Source organism: Rhamphochromis sp. 'chilingali', assembly GCF_963969265.1.
Source record: "Rhamphochromis sp. 'chilingali' genome assembly, chromosome: 20".
Classification (NCBI taxonomy): Eukaryota; Metazoa; Chordata; class Actinopteri; order Cichliformes; family Cichlidae; genus Rhamphochromis; species Rhamphochromis sp. 'chilingali'.
In genome coordinates, this window is record NC_137947.1 from 4,259,666 (window position 1) to 4,278,858 (window position 19,193).

Consider the following 19,193-nt stretch of genomic DNA (forward strand, 5'->3'; position numbering starts at 1 on the left):
GACATTTCACCTCTCATCTGAAAGGGTTCCTTAGTTCTAACAACTTATTGTAGAAATGATATATATATATATATATATATATATATATATATATATATATATATATATATATATATATATTCTTTTATATACCTTTCTATAGTTAAATAATCACAGAACAGGTCACCCAATCCTTGTGCTTGACATTATTTCTAATTTACAAGTAAGCCTATTTACCACTTGTTTTTTACTTTTTTCCTTACTTACTCTCAGACTCTTTCACAGTCGCAGAGCGCCCGCTGAAAAACACTGAACTACCACTGAAACTTTCTTCCACACCATAACAAAGTATCAAAGCACCACGTACACAACTGTAACTCAAGTAAGACCTCCCTGTTTCTTAATGGCAGAGCAGTAATAACTTACTAACTTAACACAGTCAGTGTTTCTGGCCAGTTTTCCAAAAATAGACTTTGTCATAAACTGTATGAATGATAAATGTGTGTGTATGTGTGTGTATGTGTGTGCGAAAAATTAAACCATGGAGTTAAATTTGCTGGTTGGCTTTATGAAAAACATGTTTTGGGTTAGTTTCTGAGGCTGGACATCTTCTCTGCCGGTGTACTTCCTCTCTTATGAACACTTGACTCCTGTCTGGAGCGGTTTTCACTCCTATGAGATGTTCTCCACATGATGATACTCCATAACAAATGGCTAGTCTTGTGGAGATATGGAGCTGGTGAGGTGTTCTTTTATGAGAGAGTCACTTAATCCCAGAGTAATCCCTGTATTAGATCACACTCTGATGGAGAAACAATCAGAGAAGAAGGAGGAACTGTTGGCAGGGAGACTCTTACACACACAAAGAAAATATATATAACCGGCTCCTCACAAGAGCAGTGATGCAAACATGCAGATCCAAACGTCTTCTCTTTTTCACACACACACAAATTGCAACAACAGCAGCAACACGTCATGTGACCACAATGAGACCACCACTAACACACCCCCCCCCCCCCCCCCCTTCCCCCTTGAGATGAGTTTGTGAGTGAAGGAATGAGCAAGAGCAGGAGAACAGCCCCTCCACAGATGGAAACTAGGACACCAAACTCCTGTGTGTTTGTTTTGCGTCCTGCTGCATCTGAACGTGTTTGTGCGTGGCCATCTGCGCCAATGTGTTTGCTCCTGTCATCTTTACTCGCACACATGTGTGTGTCTATATATATGCGTTTGGATAACAGTGAATAATCCAGTGATGGAACCTTGAAGTTGGAATGCTGATTGTTTGTTTCATGAAGAAAGGAAGCATCCCTCAGGTCATTGGCAGACCTCTTCAGCACAGATTTAGGCTACGTCCACACTAGCCCGGATAGATTTGAAAACGTCATTTTCGTCTGAAATCGCTCTGCGTCCACACTAGCGTTTTCAGTCGTTTTCACAGAATGTGCATCCACATTAAAACGGCCAAAACCGCTCACGTTCCAGTCCTGTGAGAATTAAGTATTTGAAGAAAAGCTGTCTGGAGCATGTACAAACGGATCTTAATCTTTTTTAGGGCTGTCAAAATTGAGAGCAATCAAAAGAACTGCTGTATAATGTCCTCTATCTTTGTTTAATTGGTCACATGACTGCATCACATGACTGAAACGCGTCATCATTTTAGAAAGTCTGCGTTTTCGAGTGTCCACACTGCAGCTGGACAGCTCTGTTTTGAAATGTATGCGTTTTCGAGAGCGTTTTCAAAACGCTGCGTTTTTACTTGAGGAAAACGCCGTCTCAGTGTGGACGGGAGGCCAAAACGGAGAGAAAACGATGCGTTAGTGTGGACGTAGCCTTAGGTATGTTACAAGCCTGCCACATGATCAGAAACTTGAAACATTTCAACTCTTTCACAAACATTTCACCTTCAATTATTAAAATTCCATCTGGATATGATAAGTGAAAATTCTATAAGGAGCAGATGTAAACTTTTAAACCCAACCGTAAACAGGTCTCTGGTGACCTGGTAAAAAAAGAAAGAGAGGCTACCTGAGCCAGTCAACATAGTTTAAGTCAGATTTGAGTGAACCAGGAGCTGTAATATTCTGGTCATCCTCCAGTTTATTTCCATCCAGTTTACTAAAAACACGACTCACTGTCATGTTACCCCTGCCAGCCACTATTCTACTAACATCTTCCAATGCCTGCTGCTTAACAGGTGAAACAAATAGCACATTAACATCCAGGGAGGGAAGGGGGAGGAGGGGAGGTAACCAGGAAGTAAGATCAACCAATGACAGCTTGACGTATTGCACTGGCAGCACGCGAGGGCGTCCATAAATCCTGCGGTAAGGATGAAAGACTGCCACAAAGGAGATTAGTGTCCACAGCAGCTAATGAGGCACTATATCAGCACAACCCGGCACCCGCAGCAACACATACAGACATACATTACACACATCTCCATACACGGAAAGCTCACACACTAATAAATGCACTTGCAGGCACCCGAGTATATTGTGTTTGTACTGTAACCCATGAAACAGTGGTCTCACAAGCAAGCACAGAGCATGAGAGGCTGCACGCACTAGTACAGCACAGGTTTAGATACAGGAGCCGGCTTTACCTGCACCTCGTCTCTGTCTCCAACCTAGAAATATTGGGGTTCCACTAAAGTGAGAAAATGATTAAGGACACCGTGCCTTATTGTGGCAGTTAATGTTTGACTGCACGTTGGAACACTTTGTCTCCAGTCACCAACACAGTTTCCACTCACACACTGAGTTGTAGTACTGCAGGTGAGTTTAGTGATGATGCTGTGCTTAACTTTCTTACCACTGTATAAAAAAGGTACATTTCTAATCTAATCTCTAATCAACACCTGTTAAAGAAGGTTTGCTTACATCAGAAAATGAGTAGCCATTTTCTTAACCCATTATCCAAACAGATTTGCGTTGGGGTCGAAGCCTTTCTCAGCCGATATTTGGCAGGAACCGCAGTGCACCCTGAACAGGCAGTCAGTCACAGAAAACCCACACAGGCACAGAAAGGACATAGTGAGGCAACAAGTTCAAACCCAGAGCCTGAGTGTGAATGGTTGTCTGTCTCTCTGTGTTAGCCCTGCGACAGACTGCCGACCTGTACCCCGCCTCTTGCCTTATGATAGCTGGGATAGGCTCCAACCCCCTGCGACCCTGATAAGGACAAGTGGACGGATGGAGGAAATAAAGTGAGAGAAAAAGACGTCCACAGTTTAAATCATAAATAATAAGACAAAAAACCTACATTATAAACTAGGACTTTAAAAAAATCTTGAGATGTACTATTCAGCCCTGTTCACTGAAAACACATTAAAGACTTGCGCTTGAGAATCTATGAAATCTGTGCTGTGAACCTATGAAAATCAACTCACCCCTCCCTGGACAGCACCTATTTGACCTCGTGCCCTCTGGTGGGAGGTACAAATGTTTCAAAAGCAGGACAGCCACGCTGAAAAACTGTTTTTTTTCCCCCTTGAGCACTAAGCCCAGTGAGTGGACCCAGTGAGCCACACTTACCATACTTTTATATTTTTGCAAATGAGACATTGGGTCTCAATGGGACTACCTGCATAAATAAAGGACCAACATTATTATGATTCAGGAATGATACTAACATGGGGATATCAGATCGTGTGCTATTTCACAAAACTAAGAATTCTACATAAAGGGGTAACCACTAACCCAAATGCTACCCCTAACCTTCAATGGGCAGGGTTCAAATGGATGTTAAAAGATTAGCCTCAAGCTACAGGATTCATGCCTACTTGCCATAACCAAAACGAAAAGCTTATGAAAGACTAACTTCTAGGCCAGCGTGCATGCTTCAGACATGCTTCAGACATGCTTCAGACAAAAATATCAACTGCTTGCCACTGCTGTTTCTTAAAATGTGTTTGATTAGCAGGAGACTAAAACTACTAAATAAACCCTAGTTCCACAACTAAATAAATCACCTACTGTAAAATCTGATGGATGGTAACAAATTAATCCTCCAAGATCTAAGACACCACTGACGCCAACCCTAAACCCCAAACTCTGGCTCTTGGTAATCACATTATGTCATATTTGTTATTTTAATAATGATTTACCAAGTCTTGGCAATCATGGAACATTGAAAACAATCATTCTAACAGAAGTGCATCAATTGTGCTTTTCTTTAAAATATAGTTAGGGTAGGGTTACAGCTTTCACCAGTGATGACTGAGACTTGAGAGAAAGTTAAAAGAATGAGTAATAAGTAATTACTCATTCCCTAACTTTACTGAACTGACGAAAGATACAGACACTAAAAGCAGCATGAACTGTCCATATATGATTTTTATATGAATAATTTTTTACATTAATTTCTATGAATAATGTGCCTTCCTCAAGTACAAGGTGTCTGTGTATGTGTGAGTGTTTGCTCTTAAGAGTGTGTGCCACACCAACCAGGAGAGAGATGGCCCCCTTAAGGCCAGTCAATGAGAGACGGACGCGGAGACGGACGCAGTTAGCAAGACTGGCGATCAATAGTAATCATGAGGCGCTGTGGCGTTTACAGCGGATGACACATCGCTCCGGCTTTTTCTACTGCACTGCACACCGACACAAAGCAGCACAGAGCCATAATTCCTTGCAAGCCTAGATCAATAGATATACATTTGCACAAGTGTGAGGCACATACTATATTTTGAAGTATCTTGGATTTTATTTTATTTCATAGGATAAGACTAACTTTTTGCCCTAGTGGCCAGCAAATAGAAGTAGAGTTAGCTACATGCTGGCCACTTCACAAACACCGTGATGCTTCTAATAAATCAACACAAGCATGACACAAGCGTGTCTGTGAGCTCATAAACACCACCCTCAGGAAAAGATAAGTGTTACATTATCATGAGGGCAAGATAAACTGAGGTGATGAATGTACATGCTATCAGTCTTAAAGATAAGGCATTGGAGGAGGCTTGAAGGGAGGGGAAATACACTGCTGAAAAAGATTAAAGCAACACTTTAAAAAGCACATCAGATCTAAATGGGAAAAAAAAGAAAACATGCTGGATATCTATACCAACAAGGTCTGGGTCATGTGTTAGGAATGAAAGGATGCCACTTGGTTTGATGGAAATGAAAGTGATCAACCTACAGAGGGCTGAATTCAAAGACACCCTGTAAATCAACATGAGAAAAATTCACACAGCAGGTTCTCCGTAGTTTGTATGGACCGTGGATCTGTCCAGGAAAATCTCCTCCCAGATCTGGACCAGGGGAATACTGAGATCCTGGACAGTCTGAGGTAAAACCTGGTGGCTGGATGGAATAAAACATGATTTCACCGAGGTGTTCTACTGGTTCTACAGTTCCTTGATCCTCCAGGAACTCCCTGCATACTCTTGCCACATGAGTTCAGGCATTGTTGTGTGCCAGGAGGAACCAAGTCCCACTGCAATAGCGTCCAAAGATTTCATCCCGATACCTTAATAGATATGACTGCCCAGAACATCACTGACCCACTACCAAAGTGACCATACTGAAGTTATAGACAGTATAACATTCTCCATGAGTTCTCCAGACCCACAGGGCGCAGGTGGAGGCCTGCTGGAGGTCATGTTGTAGCGCTGGCAGTGTGCATTCTGTTCCTCCTTGCATAAAGGAGCAGATACCGGTCCTGATGATGGGTTTCCGCAGCCCTGTCCAGCTCTCCGAGAGTAGAATCTTCACCACATTCTTGAGACTGTGCTGTGAGACACAGCAAACCTTATGGCAATGGTACGTATTGATATGCCATCCTGGAGGAGCTGAACTACCTCTTCAGCCTCTGTAGGTCCAGGTATCATGATCCCTAGCCAAATACAAAACTAATGAAAAACAGTCAGAAATGACGAGGAGGGAGATTGGGGGTTGTCTCATTGTTGCACCTGTTGTATATTTCAGTAATACTAAAGCAGCTGACCCTAACCTTAAGCAATCAGAAACAATTAATGTTAATGGTCATTAACTTCATAATAATTTATAATAATTTAACTCCTAAATGTATTATTAGGAAAAAGGAAGATGTAATGTCTGCATTCTCTCGATTTGCCTTTAGAGTTCTGAAAGTTTTGTATTTCTAAAAATTAACAGCATCTATAGTCTGTAAACATCCCTGCCAGTAATTCTGAATGAGAACTGGTCTAAAAACAGCAATCTACCAGCACCGAGCTGAGTTACAGTCACATAAAACCCACCCCCCCAACAGAAATACAGCCCTGGACATTACAATGAAAGCAAAGAGAGGGAAAAGAGGTGTTTGTGTATTTGTGCATGTGTGACGGTGAAGTAACACAAACAGCTCTTCTGTAGTTCCCCATGAGAGGAAGAATCAAGACTTCAAAAATGGCCCTCTCTGTGAGAAACACTTGGCTTCAGTACAACAACACGCACTCATCTCTCCACTAGAGCACAGGTATCACTGCAGATAATGAGCACTGAATATCATTAGCACAACACGCTAGCCTGCGTGCACCACACGCTTCACATCCCTGTGCCTATTAAAACTTTATTTATCGTTGTATCCATCCATCTACCACACTTCATAACACAACGAATTAAGCAGACACATGTGAGAATGACAGGGAAAAATATAGTGACTATTAGTGTTTTTTTCAGTTTCCTGCTTTATATTACTTTGGACTGTTTAATGAAAAAAGTGTTCTTTTTTTTAACAATGACTTATTGAAAGTGTTCATTTTTAAAAGCATTAGTATTTTTGGTTGCTGTTATGAAACACCAACAACTTTGTGCGGTAAGCGCTGCCAGTTCAAACATGATTGTAGCCAATGTAATACAAAAATGGCAAAGTGGTGTTAAAGCTGTTACGAGAGGAGAATTAAGAGTTGTAAAGAAAAAATGATACAAAAACATCCTGAGTGATAGGGCTGTTCAATATAACGATATATATCAGATGACGATATGAAAACGTCTATCATTTCATTTTACGCTATCATTTGTTCCGTGGTGTCGCAAAATAAACTGTTTACGGAAATATTTTTTATCAATTTGATGGTCACTGTAGTGTTAATTTCTTAAAGTTCTCTCTTTCTCTTATTTTTAATATAGCCACACTACGGAAGGACAAGTGCCTGTTTTTATGCGTTGTCATTAGCAACAACGAAGGTAAAACCATTGCGTGCTCCACTGTCCGCTTATTTACACATAAACCTTTCACAATAAAGCTGAAGATCCTGTTGAGAGTTTTCAAAATAAACTGAATCACGTGAAAGAGTAAGCAGAGTGTGCACGGATGAGAAGCAAAAAAGAGGTGCTAAAAAATAGACCCTAGATTCAAACATTAGAGCGGGCTTTTCCCCGGAGCACACCATGTAATAAATACCCACAAAGAAAATGTCTAAAAATGTATAGTTTCATGCATCGGTCAAAACACTTGACTTCAGGTACACGACCAGCTAAAAAAAAAAAAAGACTTCACGCAAATCAAGTTGCCCGAGATTCAGAGAATTTTCAGAAAATGTAAAATTTTGTGATGTATATCGTTGTTGAGACGATAAATGTCTTATGTCAGAATATTAGATTCTGGTCATATTGCTGAGTGGTTATGGAAACAAAAATTATATTCTATATTTTAATGTCCTTCCGTTGGCTGCGCCTTCATCACACCATATACCTAGCATCTTCTTCTGTCACGCTAACGTCCTCCTTCACTACACCCATGAACGTCTCTGTGTTCTTCCTCTTTTCCTTCTGCCTGACAGCTCCATATTCAACATCCTAGCAATTCCAAATTTGAAGGAGCGCAAAACATAAAAGTTAAAGATTGTTGTATGCTAGCTAGCTTAATGATTGCAAAATCAATTGGGTATGATTTTAACAGCAAATAAGCAAATGCTGTAGTTAAACAATGGAAAAATGTCAAACTGTTTTAGAAAGGCTGATAAAATCTATGCAGAAATACAATGAGTTGTGTTTACTAACGAAAACCCTGTTACTAGACCTGAATACCAAATAATGGTGAAAAAAATAAATTATAGAAACTAAAAAAGTGAGAAAGTATTTAAAAAAAACACATTAAAACTTTTTAAATGTATGCCAGTTAAAATCTAAGATGGCAGACTTGCATTCATGCCTGTTATACTTGTTGACTTGTCCACTGCCTGGGGTGCATGCGCAGTTGGTGCATTGTAAAATCTCTACAGCTCAGTTTGCACAATCACAAAAAATTGGCAAGCATGCAGATGTCCAAATGGATCCTCATGCTCACCGTGTGAAGACGAGGTTTATGCGTGGAATCACAGACACTTAAACTGTAATTGAGGTCTTTGTGTTCCCACGAACTGCACTGGGCTGGTGAGGTCATTGTGAGGACACGTCCTGGTCCAAAGAAACTGCAAAATTCAACTAACATGAAAGATCTAGTTCATTCTAAACTACACCCTATAGCGTAGTTCTGATTGACTAAACTGATGGACTGGGAAGGTCATCAGTCATCCAGATCATTGTAGTCTAAGGAGCTTGGAAAGAAAAGTGTCTGGACTTCTTTAAGTTTCTTGAAGACGTTTCACCTCTCACCTGAGAAGCTTCTTCAGCTTCTTGAGTTCTAAGGTCAAATCGTGGAGAGTCCCAGATTTTTAAGCCCTATGGGAGTGTCCCCCAAGAGGGTCATGTACCCCCTATTGATCCTCTGCCTAATCACACGAGCCAAGGTGCGAAAATGGGTGTGGGTCCCAATCAGCCAAGGTATCGAATGAACAATTTTCTGTTTGACCAAAATTCCACAAGGGTAAGGAGAAGGAAACATTCTGCCACCTACATCTTCAGGAAACCATCATGACAACAACTAGCACTTCATCATGTGATTTGCCAACAACTAATACTGCTTCTGCCCCTGAGAGCGGCCGTCATGAGCCCTCACGAGCCTGCCACTCCTGCTGGGGGGGCATTTCATATAAAACTGTATTACATCCATGGCATGAAAGATTAATAATAACAATGACAACGGTACAAAATGCATTATATAATAATATGCACTGCCAATTGTCACCTTTGCTCTCTTATAGTTTTTTCAGATTTTTTGTCATTATCTTGAATTGCTAACCAGTCATTGTTTTCTGTGAACTGAAATAAATTCAAGTGTGTGCGACTTCATAGACCAAACATGACCCTGTTTAGAAACACTATTAAAAACATTTATAGTATACTACATAATACATATCATTATATCACTCACAGCAAGAATTATACTTGCCAGTGCTTCAATTTAACTTTGAGTGTTATATTTGAGTGGAGTGGACAAAGCAGGGAGTAACTTTTGGTTCACTGTGCCAGCCAAAATTAAAGTAATTAAATGAATCCATGTCAAGAGTAATTCAAACCTGGTCTAGTATCCGGCTACATAAGGCCTCCATTCAGCCAAAACTTTCCTCTTTAGAGCCAGTGCCTCGCGTACCAAGCTTTAGCAGGGAGTGGGACCACTATGTACAGCACACCAAAGCACTGATGGACACTCGTGGCAATCCAGCCCAGCCAATAAAGATCAAAGTGCTGGTTTGGCAGCTGCCCTAAGGACAGTCAGCCAAGGCCAAGAAAAATTCTAAACCCACACACAACTACACAAGTAGGGGAAGATGTTAAAGGCATCTCTGCCAGGTACGCCTGTCATGCAGTATCATGTTGAACAACCAGGCTTAATGACAATGAGGAAGTTTACAGTAGGGACCAATGCACCGAAACACTCGTGGGTCAGTAATCCCAACATACAAGCCACATATGACAGCCAGTAAGGTGTTAATTAAGCTAGGCTGCACGTTTTGATATGCTTGCCCCATTTCAGCATGTACAAAAGTTAGTTGTGGGTTCTTTGGGTCAGTTTTAGTGTCCAACAGGTCAACATTTGCAAAAACTGGGCAATTAAAGCTAGATTTAGAAACGTGGTTGCCCGACAGCTTAGGAGACAACACCAAAGGGTTAACAGACAAACATAAATCAGATACAGTTTTTGCTTTTTGAAGACGCAGTCTCTGAAATTATTGTAAATCAGTACTATAGCTAGATAGCTAGTGAATATATGCTGAATATGTTGACAGGTGTTCCCAAAAAAGACAAATCCTGCTTTAAAAAGACACCATAAGCTAGCTACAAAGCAAACATGTCACAATCAACAAATGAGAGATGACCAAGGATAGGTAAACAACAACAGACACACCAGCTATTAATACGTAAACACAATATCCATTTCTTGCAAGAATTAGGATTTTGTTAACTACTTGTGAAGATGCTTCCAGTTAACTACTAAATCCCTTTCTAAAAAGATGTATAATAACTAAGCTCTGTCCCACACTGACAATATTACACATCTTAAATGTCAAGATGATGAGTATGTTTCTTTTCTGGGCCTTGTAATCTCCCTATGTTTGCCTAGGACTGCTGCCACTTCCTCCCACATGTTTTCATTTGCAAATCTAAAGTTGTCCATACAGTGTATTGGTCTGTGTGCATCATCTACCTCTGAGGTGGCAGCGTGCATCTGACTGCAAGAATATCATCAAAGCAGATGAGTGTTTTGTTTTAGTCTCGTTATCATGCCATAAATTAAATTGTAATTGTGCTGTATTTATAAGGTAATATTTTCACAATAGAACTAATAGACGCGTGAAGACAGAAGACAGGGTCTGTTTTATGTACATGTATTTTCTTAAAGGTTTTGGTCAGAGTTATGTGCTCCAGAAAAGAGAGAAGAAAAGATGCATCACTCACCACTTTGTCCTCCTGCAGCCCAGTCAGCCATCCATGTATAATGAAAAGAAAGACAGAAAGAATGTGAACAAAAAAATGGTATCTGAAAGCATGGCAATGATCCTACTGTGCAAGCCTGCAAGTCACAAACACTGTCATACGCAGATATTTCAGTTTCCAATAATATTCCCATCACTGAAGATGAATGAAAATGCATTGCCCTTTAAAATTCCTCATTTACATCCACCACAAACACAAATACCTAACAGTTGCTGGCCTACAACAGCACATGACAAGATTCGTGCATGGTTATAGCCTCCCTAAATTAAAACGGAATGTTTCTGATTTATGAAAATGAGGTTAAAGCAAAACTATAAACCAACTTCAAGCTGAAAGAAGAATACAAAAATCTATCCGCTCTATCCTCAGTTCACAAATATGAACATAATCTATTTCATTGTTTAAAAGCATATAGAGCTAAAGCAGACAGCTTAGCTTGCCATAGGAAAGCTCTTTACTCTGTCCAAAGGCCTACCTACCAGCTCATTTCGAGTTCACTAGATAGTAACAATAACAATATAGTAATGTAACAGCTTCTTCTCAACCTAAAATGAATCTTTAAGCCACTGAGGCAACCCAAGTGATTAACAGACTACAGACTGTCCACAAACATTAGCAACAAGTAGTAGCAATCTCTGGTCACAGCTGACTCCATCTAAAATCAAAACTGTGCTGTTTGTGTACAGATTAAACCAACACTTAGTTTAATATTGAGTTTTAGAGGTAGGCATATACTTAAATTAGCGTTAGGCTAAGTGTGATCAATCTACAACCTTTAAACAAACCTAAGCTAATCCGCTAATGAATCTGGCTCTAGAGAAAGAGACATGATAAAAGACACAAGGCTCCGATTCTGCAACAGAAACTATAACAGTTAAAGCAGAACTTTATTTTAAAACCCTGTCCTGGGTTTCGGTGATGACTATCTTTGGTGAACTTGAGCTGTGTGCTGTCAAAATGTGTATTTTTTAATTGTTCTCCAAAGTTTTGGCAATCACTGAATGAAAAATAATCATCAATTCTGTGTCTCCAAAAGATGTAGATTTAGAAAGACACAGATTTGTATCTTAATGGGCACTGAACAACTGAATATTACTAATTTTTCTGTTAGACTGTCTCGTTAAGGAAACTGAAAAAGATTTGCTTCTGTATAAATGATTGTATTCCTTTAGTTATTTGAGTGAATGTCCAGTGGTGGTAAAACTCAAGCCGGTATTCTTGAGTAATTTCATGTCTTCCCTGAGTCGTAACGCATGTTTTCTGTTCACACTGAGCAAAGTTAACAAAGTATAATTAAACAGAAAGTCAAACAAACATTAATAAACAGTGTTGTGAGTCTGCTTGTGTGTATGTGTGCGTACCTGTCAATGTACCTTTCAAAAAGTTTCCACTAAATGTAACGCCCCACCCCCCACCCCCCTGCTGAACTCTCCCCACGTTAGCCACTAACTAATTAGGATGTACTTTTGAGCATTTGTGTGTTTGCGTGTGTGAGGTCATTAAATGCCACAGCGACAATTCAGGGGAGGGGATGTGGGGATTGGGGGGTAAGACGGGATGTCACTTATTTCAGAGGAAGACTTGCCTCCCAGCATCACCACACACGCACATACACCCCACTGTGTGTGTATAGGGCACCTCCGGACCCCTGGCAGAGCGAGACAGAGTGAGAGACACCCCCCTCTCCCATCCACTGCTCAGTCTAATGCCCAATTAACCTTTACCAGGTCTCTCACACACACACACACATGGTAACACACACAGAGCTCAGATACAGTACATTTCGAGAGCACATACAGTACGACCCACGGCTCATCAGCTCCATCTGAGTTCCAACACCTGAGGCCTGATGTGATGTTCAGTGCGTGCTTTTATCACCAGCTGCTTGTAGGAAGTATACTGAGTGTAGATTTAATTTCAATTACTTATTCGTGTTTACAACGTTACCATAATTTAGAAAAAAAAACATATTGCATCAAATAAGGCTTGAATCTTGAGGATAACAGCATAAACTCAGCAGGAAAGCGAACATGCGTAGGTTGGGCACAAACAGCATCAGTCCATCTAAAATCAAACATTCCTGCTGCTCAACCGTCTCAAATTTCCTAGCAATCATTATACATGTCCAAACTTTGGGTCGTTCAGTTTTAATGCAAATCAGAGATGGCTGAGCAGAAACTATTGTAAAAATGTGATGATTTGAGATTTTAGTGACCCAGGTCTTTAATGAAATGTATGCACATATTTAAATAACTTATTTTCTGACTTGTGATTAGAGCGCCATCTGGAATCTCCGGTATTTTGTTCCTGCTGAACAAGACGACATGCTGATTTTTGCTTTAGTGGCACAACTTGTCGTACTTGCTCAATCCAGCAAATACAACAAGTCGATTCATGCTGGAGTCATTTTTGCAACTAAGAAATTTATGTTAAAAAGTATTGCGCGTGCTTTATTTTACATTAAACTATATGCCAATCAGAAATGGTCACTGACTGTCTTTTTCAATATTCGTATTAAGGTGTGCTCAAATATGGGATTTTGCAGGACTGCTGGAGTTTTATTTTTTCATATTATTAGTAGCCAATACTTTTGGGGAATCTGTCCCAAATGACAGATTGTGGTTCATTTTGATGTTGAGAAAGATCAGTGAAAATGTCAGGCTTTTATCTTTGAAATATTCCTGTTCTAACGTTGCCATGTCTGAAAAAAAGGCTCGAAAGTGGGTCAGTGGATGCCTAGGAATAAAACTCTGCATATCTCTTAGTTCAGTATAGTGTACACACAAATTTAATAAAAGGAAAATACTTCTGTGTTTATATATACATTAGGGCTGCCACAAACGATTATTCTGATAGTCGACTAGTCACCGATTATTTTTGCGATTAGTCGACTAATCAGATCATCACCCATTGGACGTAAAACCTACAAGCTGTAGGTTGCACCAGCAGCATCTGCTCTTATCTAACTATCATTAGCTTACAGCTTTAAGTGTTTAAGGTGCTAACTAAAAATAAAGACAAGATGGTAGTTTATTAAATTTTAATTAAACTTGCAGATTGTTTCGGTGAAGTTTAATAAACTCCTTGCTATCTAAAATATAACAGGACACCGGAGTAAATTCTGGAGCATCTCACACTTCTGATAATCAGCTGTCTGTTTGACGTTTATTCAGCTGTGTAAAAACTATAACTTTAATCTCAGCCAAACCGATTTACTCAGGAACAAATAAAATACTAAAAAAAAAAGCCAAACAATAAGATTTTAAAGTTATCTACGTGACGGCCGGGAGTCCGGTGTTCTCACGGCTCTAGTTAGCCTTGCCCCCAGTTAGCTATCGAGCTAGCGGGTAACAGACGTCTCCGAAAACGTCGGAGCGCTTTTGAAAATATGTGGTGTCTTGATAAACTGAGCCGATATTTGAGGTTTCCACAGCTACATTCTCGCCTGAAAATATGTTAAACGTTTATTTTGTGACCCAGAAAGAATAATAAGAGTAATATTAAAACTAACTAGCTGCCGCCATTGTTGGAAACTGAGCCGGGCGCTATGAATTCTGGGACACAGCTTCTTCTTCTTCGGGGTTTAAGGGCAGCTGGCATCCTTGTACATGCAGTGCTGCCATCTTCTGTTTCAGTCCGTTATTACACTCTTAAATCCTGCTACTTATTCCTGCGTCTTTTGGGATCTTACAAAGCTTCAAACGACGCGTCGACTATTAAATCAGTCGTCGACGATTTTGATAGTCGACGTAATCGTGACTAGTCGACTAATCGTGGCAGCCCTAATATACATTACTGTGTTTTTTACATTAACCTATTTAATTCTGTATTATTGTATCTGTATACTGTTCATTTTACTAACGTATAAAGCAGTTTGGGTTGTAGGATTGTGATCATGTTCTTTTTTACAATACAGAAAAGAATGCATATTGAAGATATACAAATTAAAGAGCGTGTACATCACTCGATATTATACTTGTGATACTTTTTAATATCCAAACTCTTCAAATGTGACAGTGCTGTATTTCTTCCAGACAGCTGCAGCTCTGTCCGGGAACTGATGCATATTGCTGTTTAGGAGAATGAGTTTCAATTCAACCTTTAATAACGATCAAAGTATTATCTTTTGTCCTCTATTCTTTTTGCCCTTCACACTGAAACGTGTGGAGGATACTGCATCACACTTTTGTGAGGGCAGGTTTAATATTTGCTATATTGCTGTGTGCTACTTCACAAGGATAAAAATATGTGTTTTTGTGCTGAGAAAGTGTAGCCTTCCCTCACCGTGTTGGATCGCAGGGACACACGCCCCCCACAGCGAGCGCAGAACTTGGTCTGGCAGTACGAGCACGGGTTCCCACAGCCATCTGCGAACTTGGTCTTGTGGCAGATGCCACAGGTCGGCGCGTCGTCGCGGTGAACGGCCGAGCCTGCCGCTGCCGTGGCCTGTCGGATCACAGTCTCTCTGTAGCTGGATAACTGCTGCTGGATACCTCTGCAAAAATAAAATCAAACAGAAGCATGAAGACTTCTGCATTTTTGAAAGGAGGCCACGTTATAAGTTACCATCTCAGGATACATTTCAAAAACGAAATGTGCTAATACACTTGAAGGAAAGGATGTGTCAAATGTCACCCAAGCTCTCTTGAATTTCACTGGTGTTTTTTTCACTTCAGTCCAAGCGTATTTTACTCCTTACTGTGTCGTAATCGAGCTCTTTACCGTTTTAGTTTGTGAGGACATGTTTTACTTTCTATTTCACCATCCTCAGCAACAATGCGCGTCTCTGTAATGCTAAACACAGCAATGGTTTGAGCTGTGGATTTATGTGTCACCAATGCTACAATTTACTAATTAGAACAAGAGTATAACTTTTTTTAATGCTAGCATCCACAGCGTCATTATGAAGGTTAATTTATTAAATGTGCACTCATCCCACTCTGTGGACTGGGAGGTAAAGTACAAGTTTGCGGTTCTACCCACATTAAAAACCAAGAAAGAGTCCAGCATGCATATTTTAACCTAAACCGTTAGCTTTTCATAAACTTAACCAAGAAGATTTGTTTTATAAACCTAAGTAAAAAAGAACTGCTTTGCAGCAACACCACTGCCTTAAACTGTAGTTTCTCTAACAACCACTTGAGGCTGGTTAATCTAACTGGCTAATACTCAAAGTATAACACTGCCTCTGCTGGTTTAGTCCTCATGCAGAAGAGCATCCTGCTGCCAGGTGTTCCCCAGGTCAGGGACACAAATGCACCCAGCCATCCATGTGAAGAAAAAAAAAATGATTGATCACTTTCTTCCATTGCTCTGTTGTCCAGGTCTCATGTGCACATTGTTATTGCTTTTGGACAGGGGTCAGCATGGCCACCCTGACTGGTCTGCAACTCTGCTGCCCCATGCACAACAAACTGTGATGTTCTGTGTATTCTGACACCTTTCTACCAGAACCAGCCGTAACTTTTTCTATAATTTGAGCTACAGTAGCTCGTCTGTTGGAGCGGACCTCACAGCCGGCCTTCACTCCCCATGTGCATCAGTGAGCCTTGGCTTTCATGACCCTGTTAATGGTTCACCCCTGTTCTGACCACTGCAGACTGGGAACATCCCACAAGAGCTGGAGATTTGGAGATGCCCAAAGCTGGCCCAGTCATCTGGCCATCACAGTTTGAACCTTGTTAAACTCACTCAAAATCTCACACTTTCCCATTTTCCCTGCTTCTAACATCAACTTTGAGGATAAAATACTCACTTGATCCCTGATATATCCCACCCACTAACAGGTGGCATGATGAAGACATAATCAGTGTTATTCACTTCCCATGTCAGTGGTCATAATGTTATGTCTGATCGCTGTAATGTTTAATGTGGCAAAAAAACAGAATGAAATAAAGATCCTGCTGCATCTGTAAAAAAAACAAAACAAAAACAAAAACAAATGTTATGGAAAAATCATAAATCCACAGAATACTACTGCTTTGATCCACTAGGTTTAAGCCTTCCACAGTAATTCCACACACTGTGGATCACTGCAAACGCAAAAAGTTAAAGGACAGAAAGATACAATAAGAAATTACAAAAGAATGATTGTTTTACTGGATAAATAATAAAGAAAGGGGAGGAGAAATGAACTGAAACCACAGTATGAAGGAGACAGTTGTTGCATTAAGTTCAGTCGATATCAGCCACTCTCCACACTCTCTGTGTTTTGGTGCAGTCAACTCTTTTTGTGTGTGTGCTTTTGTTTCAGGCTGCTTTGCCAACACAAGAAACTCTTCGAATCGATATGAGAAAGAGAGGGGAAGAGTATTGGTTTTATCAAAGGCATTACAGTATGCTGATTAATTGGATTTCACACTGTGGAGATTGAGGAGAGAGCAAATAGAGGGGAAACAGACCAAAGAGGAGAAGAAGTTCTGATGAATAAGGTGAGGACAGAGGATGTACTTCTTTATGTTTCACTTCCAAACACTACTCGGCATTCCCATATGGAAAAGAAATAGTAAAAACTTATAAAAGGCTTGCATAAGATGGCCTACTTCATATAGTGAAGGCTTATATGACTTACTCATGAAAGTGGCCACTTTCGTATATTGTTTTAGTAAGTATCCAAAACATACAAGTTTCATTCATATAATTTTTCTAGGGATCTTATATCTGTTTTCACTCTTGTATGCTTTTCATACAAGTTTCACACAAGACAGATACAAACTTTATAAGACTTATATACATCTTTTCCATATGGGATAACATGTACTAGGCTACAGGCATTTATTAGAGCTGAAGAAGACCAGCCAAATTACACATAATTAAAAACTACATTGAGTTAAATGACTACAATCATAATATAAAGACACTGTGATTTAATTTTAAAAGCCTGGAAGAGCACGCAACACCAGTTGGCCCCTCTGGCCAACTGGTGTTGGCCAGAGGGGCCGATGGCGCGAAATGGCAGCCTCGCTTCTGTCAGTCTGCCCCAGGGCAGCTGTGGCTACAACTGTAGCTGCCTCCACCAGTGTGTGAATGCGAGAGTGAATGAATAGTGGCATTGTAAAAGCGCTTTGGGTGCCTTGAAAAGCGCTATATAAATCCAATCCATTATTATTATTATTATTACAATCATAATATAAAGACACTGTGATTTAATTTTAAAAGCCTGGAAGAGCACGCGATATAAAAAACAGCAACAAATGCAAACTTACAGACAAGGAGACAAAAGTAGGACAACCATGGTCCAGAGCCCCTTCTCGTCATCTTTTAACACACAATACCCCCCTGTACCAATGTGTTTATGAACAAAAACCTTTAAAAAGTGCACGTTGGGAGGCAGGCAGAAGGCAGGTGTTTCAGTGCTATCTATTCAATTCAATTCAATTTTATTTATATAGCGCCAAATCACAACAACAGTCACCTCAAGGCAGACTGGGACCAGTTTTTTCTGTTTTGACTTGACGTTAAATAAAAAAACTAAAATGAAAAAGTTTAGGTTCAAATATGGCACATGTTGTCTATCTGCAGAAGGTTTCTTTGGCGATCATGGTTAGACTCATCATGACAACACCATCTTTTGCCAAAAACTTCACGCCTTCCATTTCAGACATTAAAGAACTCCTATAAAATTCTGCCTGCCCTGCATGTTTCAGAAGAAAACATCCAGCGGGTCATAATGTGAATCCGCACATCCACACATGTGCTCCTGACCAAACGTCAGTATGTGATGACCTGCAGATGAAAGCGGGTTGACTGTTAGTCCATTCACTGTTTCACCACAGGAAGCAGGTTGAGCATTTCCTCGTCTTGGTCTCATGATACTGAATTTGCCAAGCGACGGGTGGACAAACCATACTGAAGTCTCACATACATGTGTATCTGCGAGGGAATTTCTTTCAACTCACTGCTAAATATGGAATGAAGAATGAGACATAAAGTCCTTTAATATCACGGACATATAGAGCAGCTTAATAGTTCATTGAGGTAAAGCTCAAGACATTTTTTGATGACCATCAGGACTGAGTGAACCCTGTGACAAGTACTGCTAAATGACATGAAAACAAAATAGAGATATAGAGATTTATACAGAGATATTTATTTAAAATATAAGCAAATTACTATAAATGCAACAATCTGTGGTTTAATGATCAGCCTGCAGATAAATTTAGATGTGAACTGAGTAGGGTACAATTTAAGGTTTTACAACTGGAATCTTAAATTATTGACCAAAGAAATCGGTGCATGTGCTGTGTCCCTTAAATGCCACAGGCCTGGCAAAAAAGTGCTCATAGAGCAGCTTTTTGCTAGTAATGAAATAATACGGCAGTGAGCTTAGGGATGGTGTGACATTAATATTTATGATGTGTTAGAGAGGGAAAAGAAAGAGGAAAGGAGCAAGTCGTCAAAGAAGAGGTGGGAAGAGACCTTACAGGAAGA

The 19,193-nt window shown here is 40.1% G+C and overlaps 1 protein-coding gene across 2 annotated transcripts in view; it reads right to left on the reverse strand.

Annotated features, from left to right (window-relative positions):
* The window catches only part of rims1a (regulating synaptic membrane exocytosis 1a), a 123,940-nt gene that overhangs the window by 73,625 nt on the left and 31,122 nt on the right, over nucleotides 1–19,193 (reverse strand). For both annotated transcript variants that reach the window (XM_080869341.1, XM_080869340.1), the window contains exons 3-4: nucleotides 15,048–15,258; nucleotides 10,725–10,736 (exon numbers count right to left, since the gene is read on the reverse strand). In XM_080869341.1, coding sequence (XP_080725467.1) covers nucleotides 10,725–10,736; nucleotides 15,048–15,258 — 223 coding nt within the window. The remainder of the gene's footprint in view (nucleotides 1–10,724; nucleotides 10,737–15,047; nucleotides 15,259–19,193) is intronic.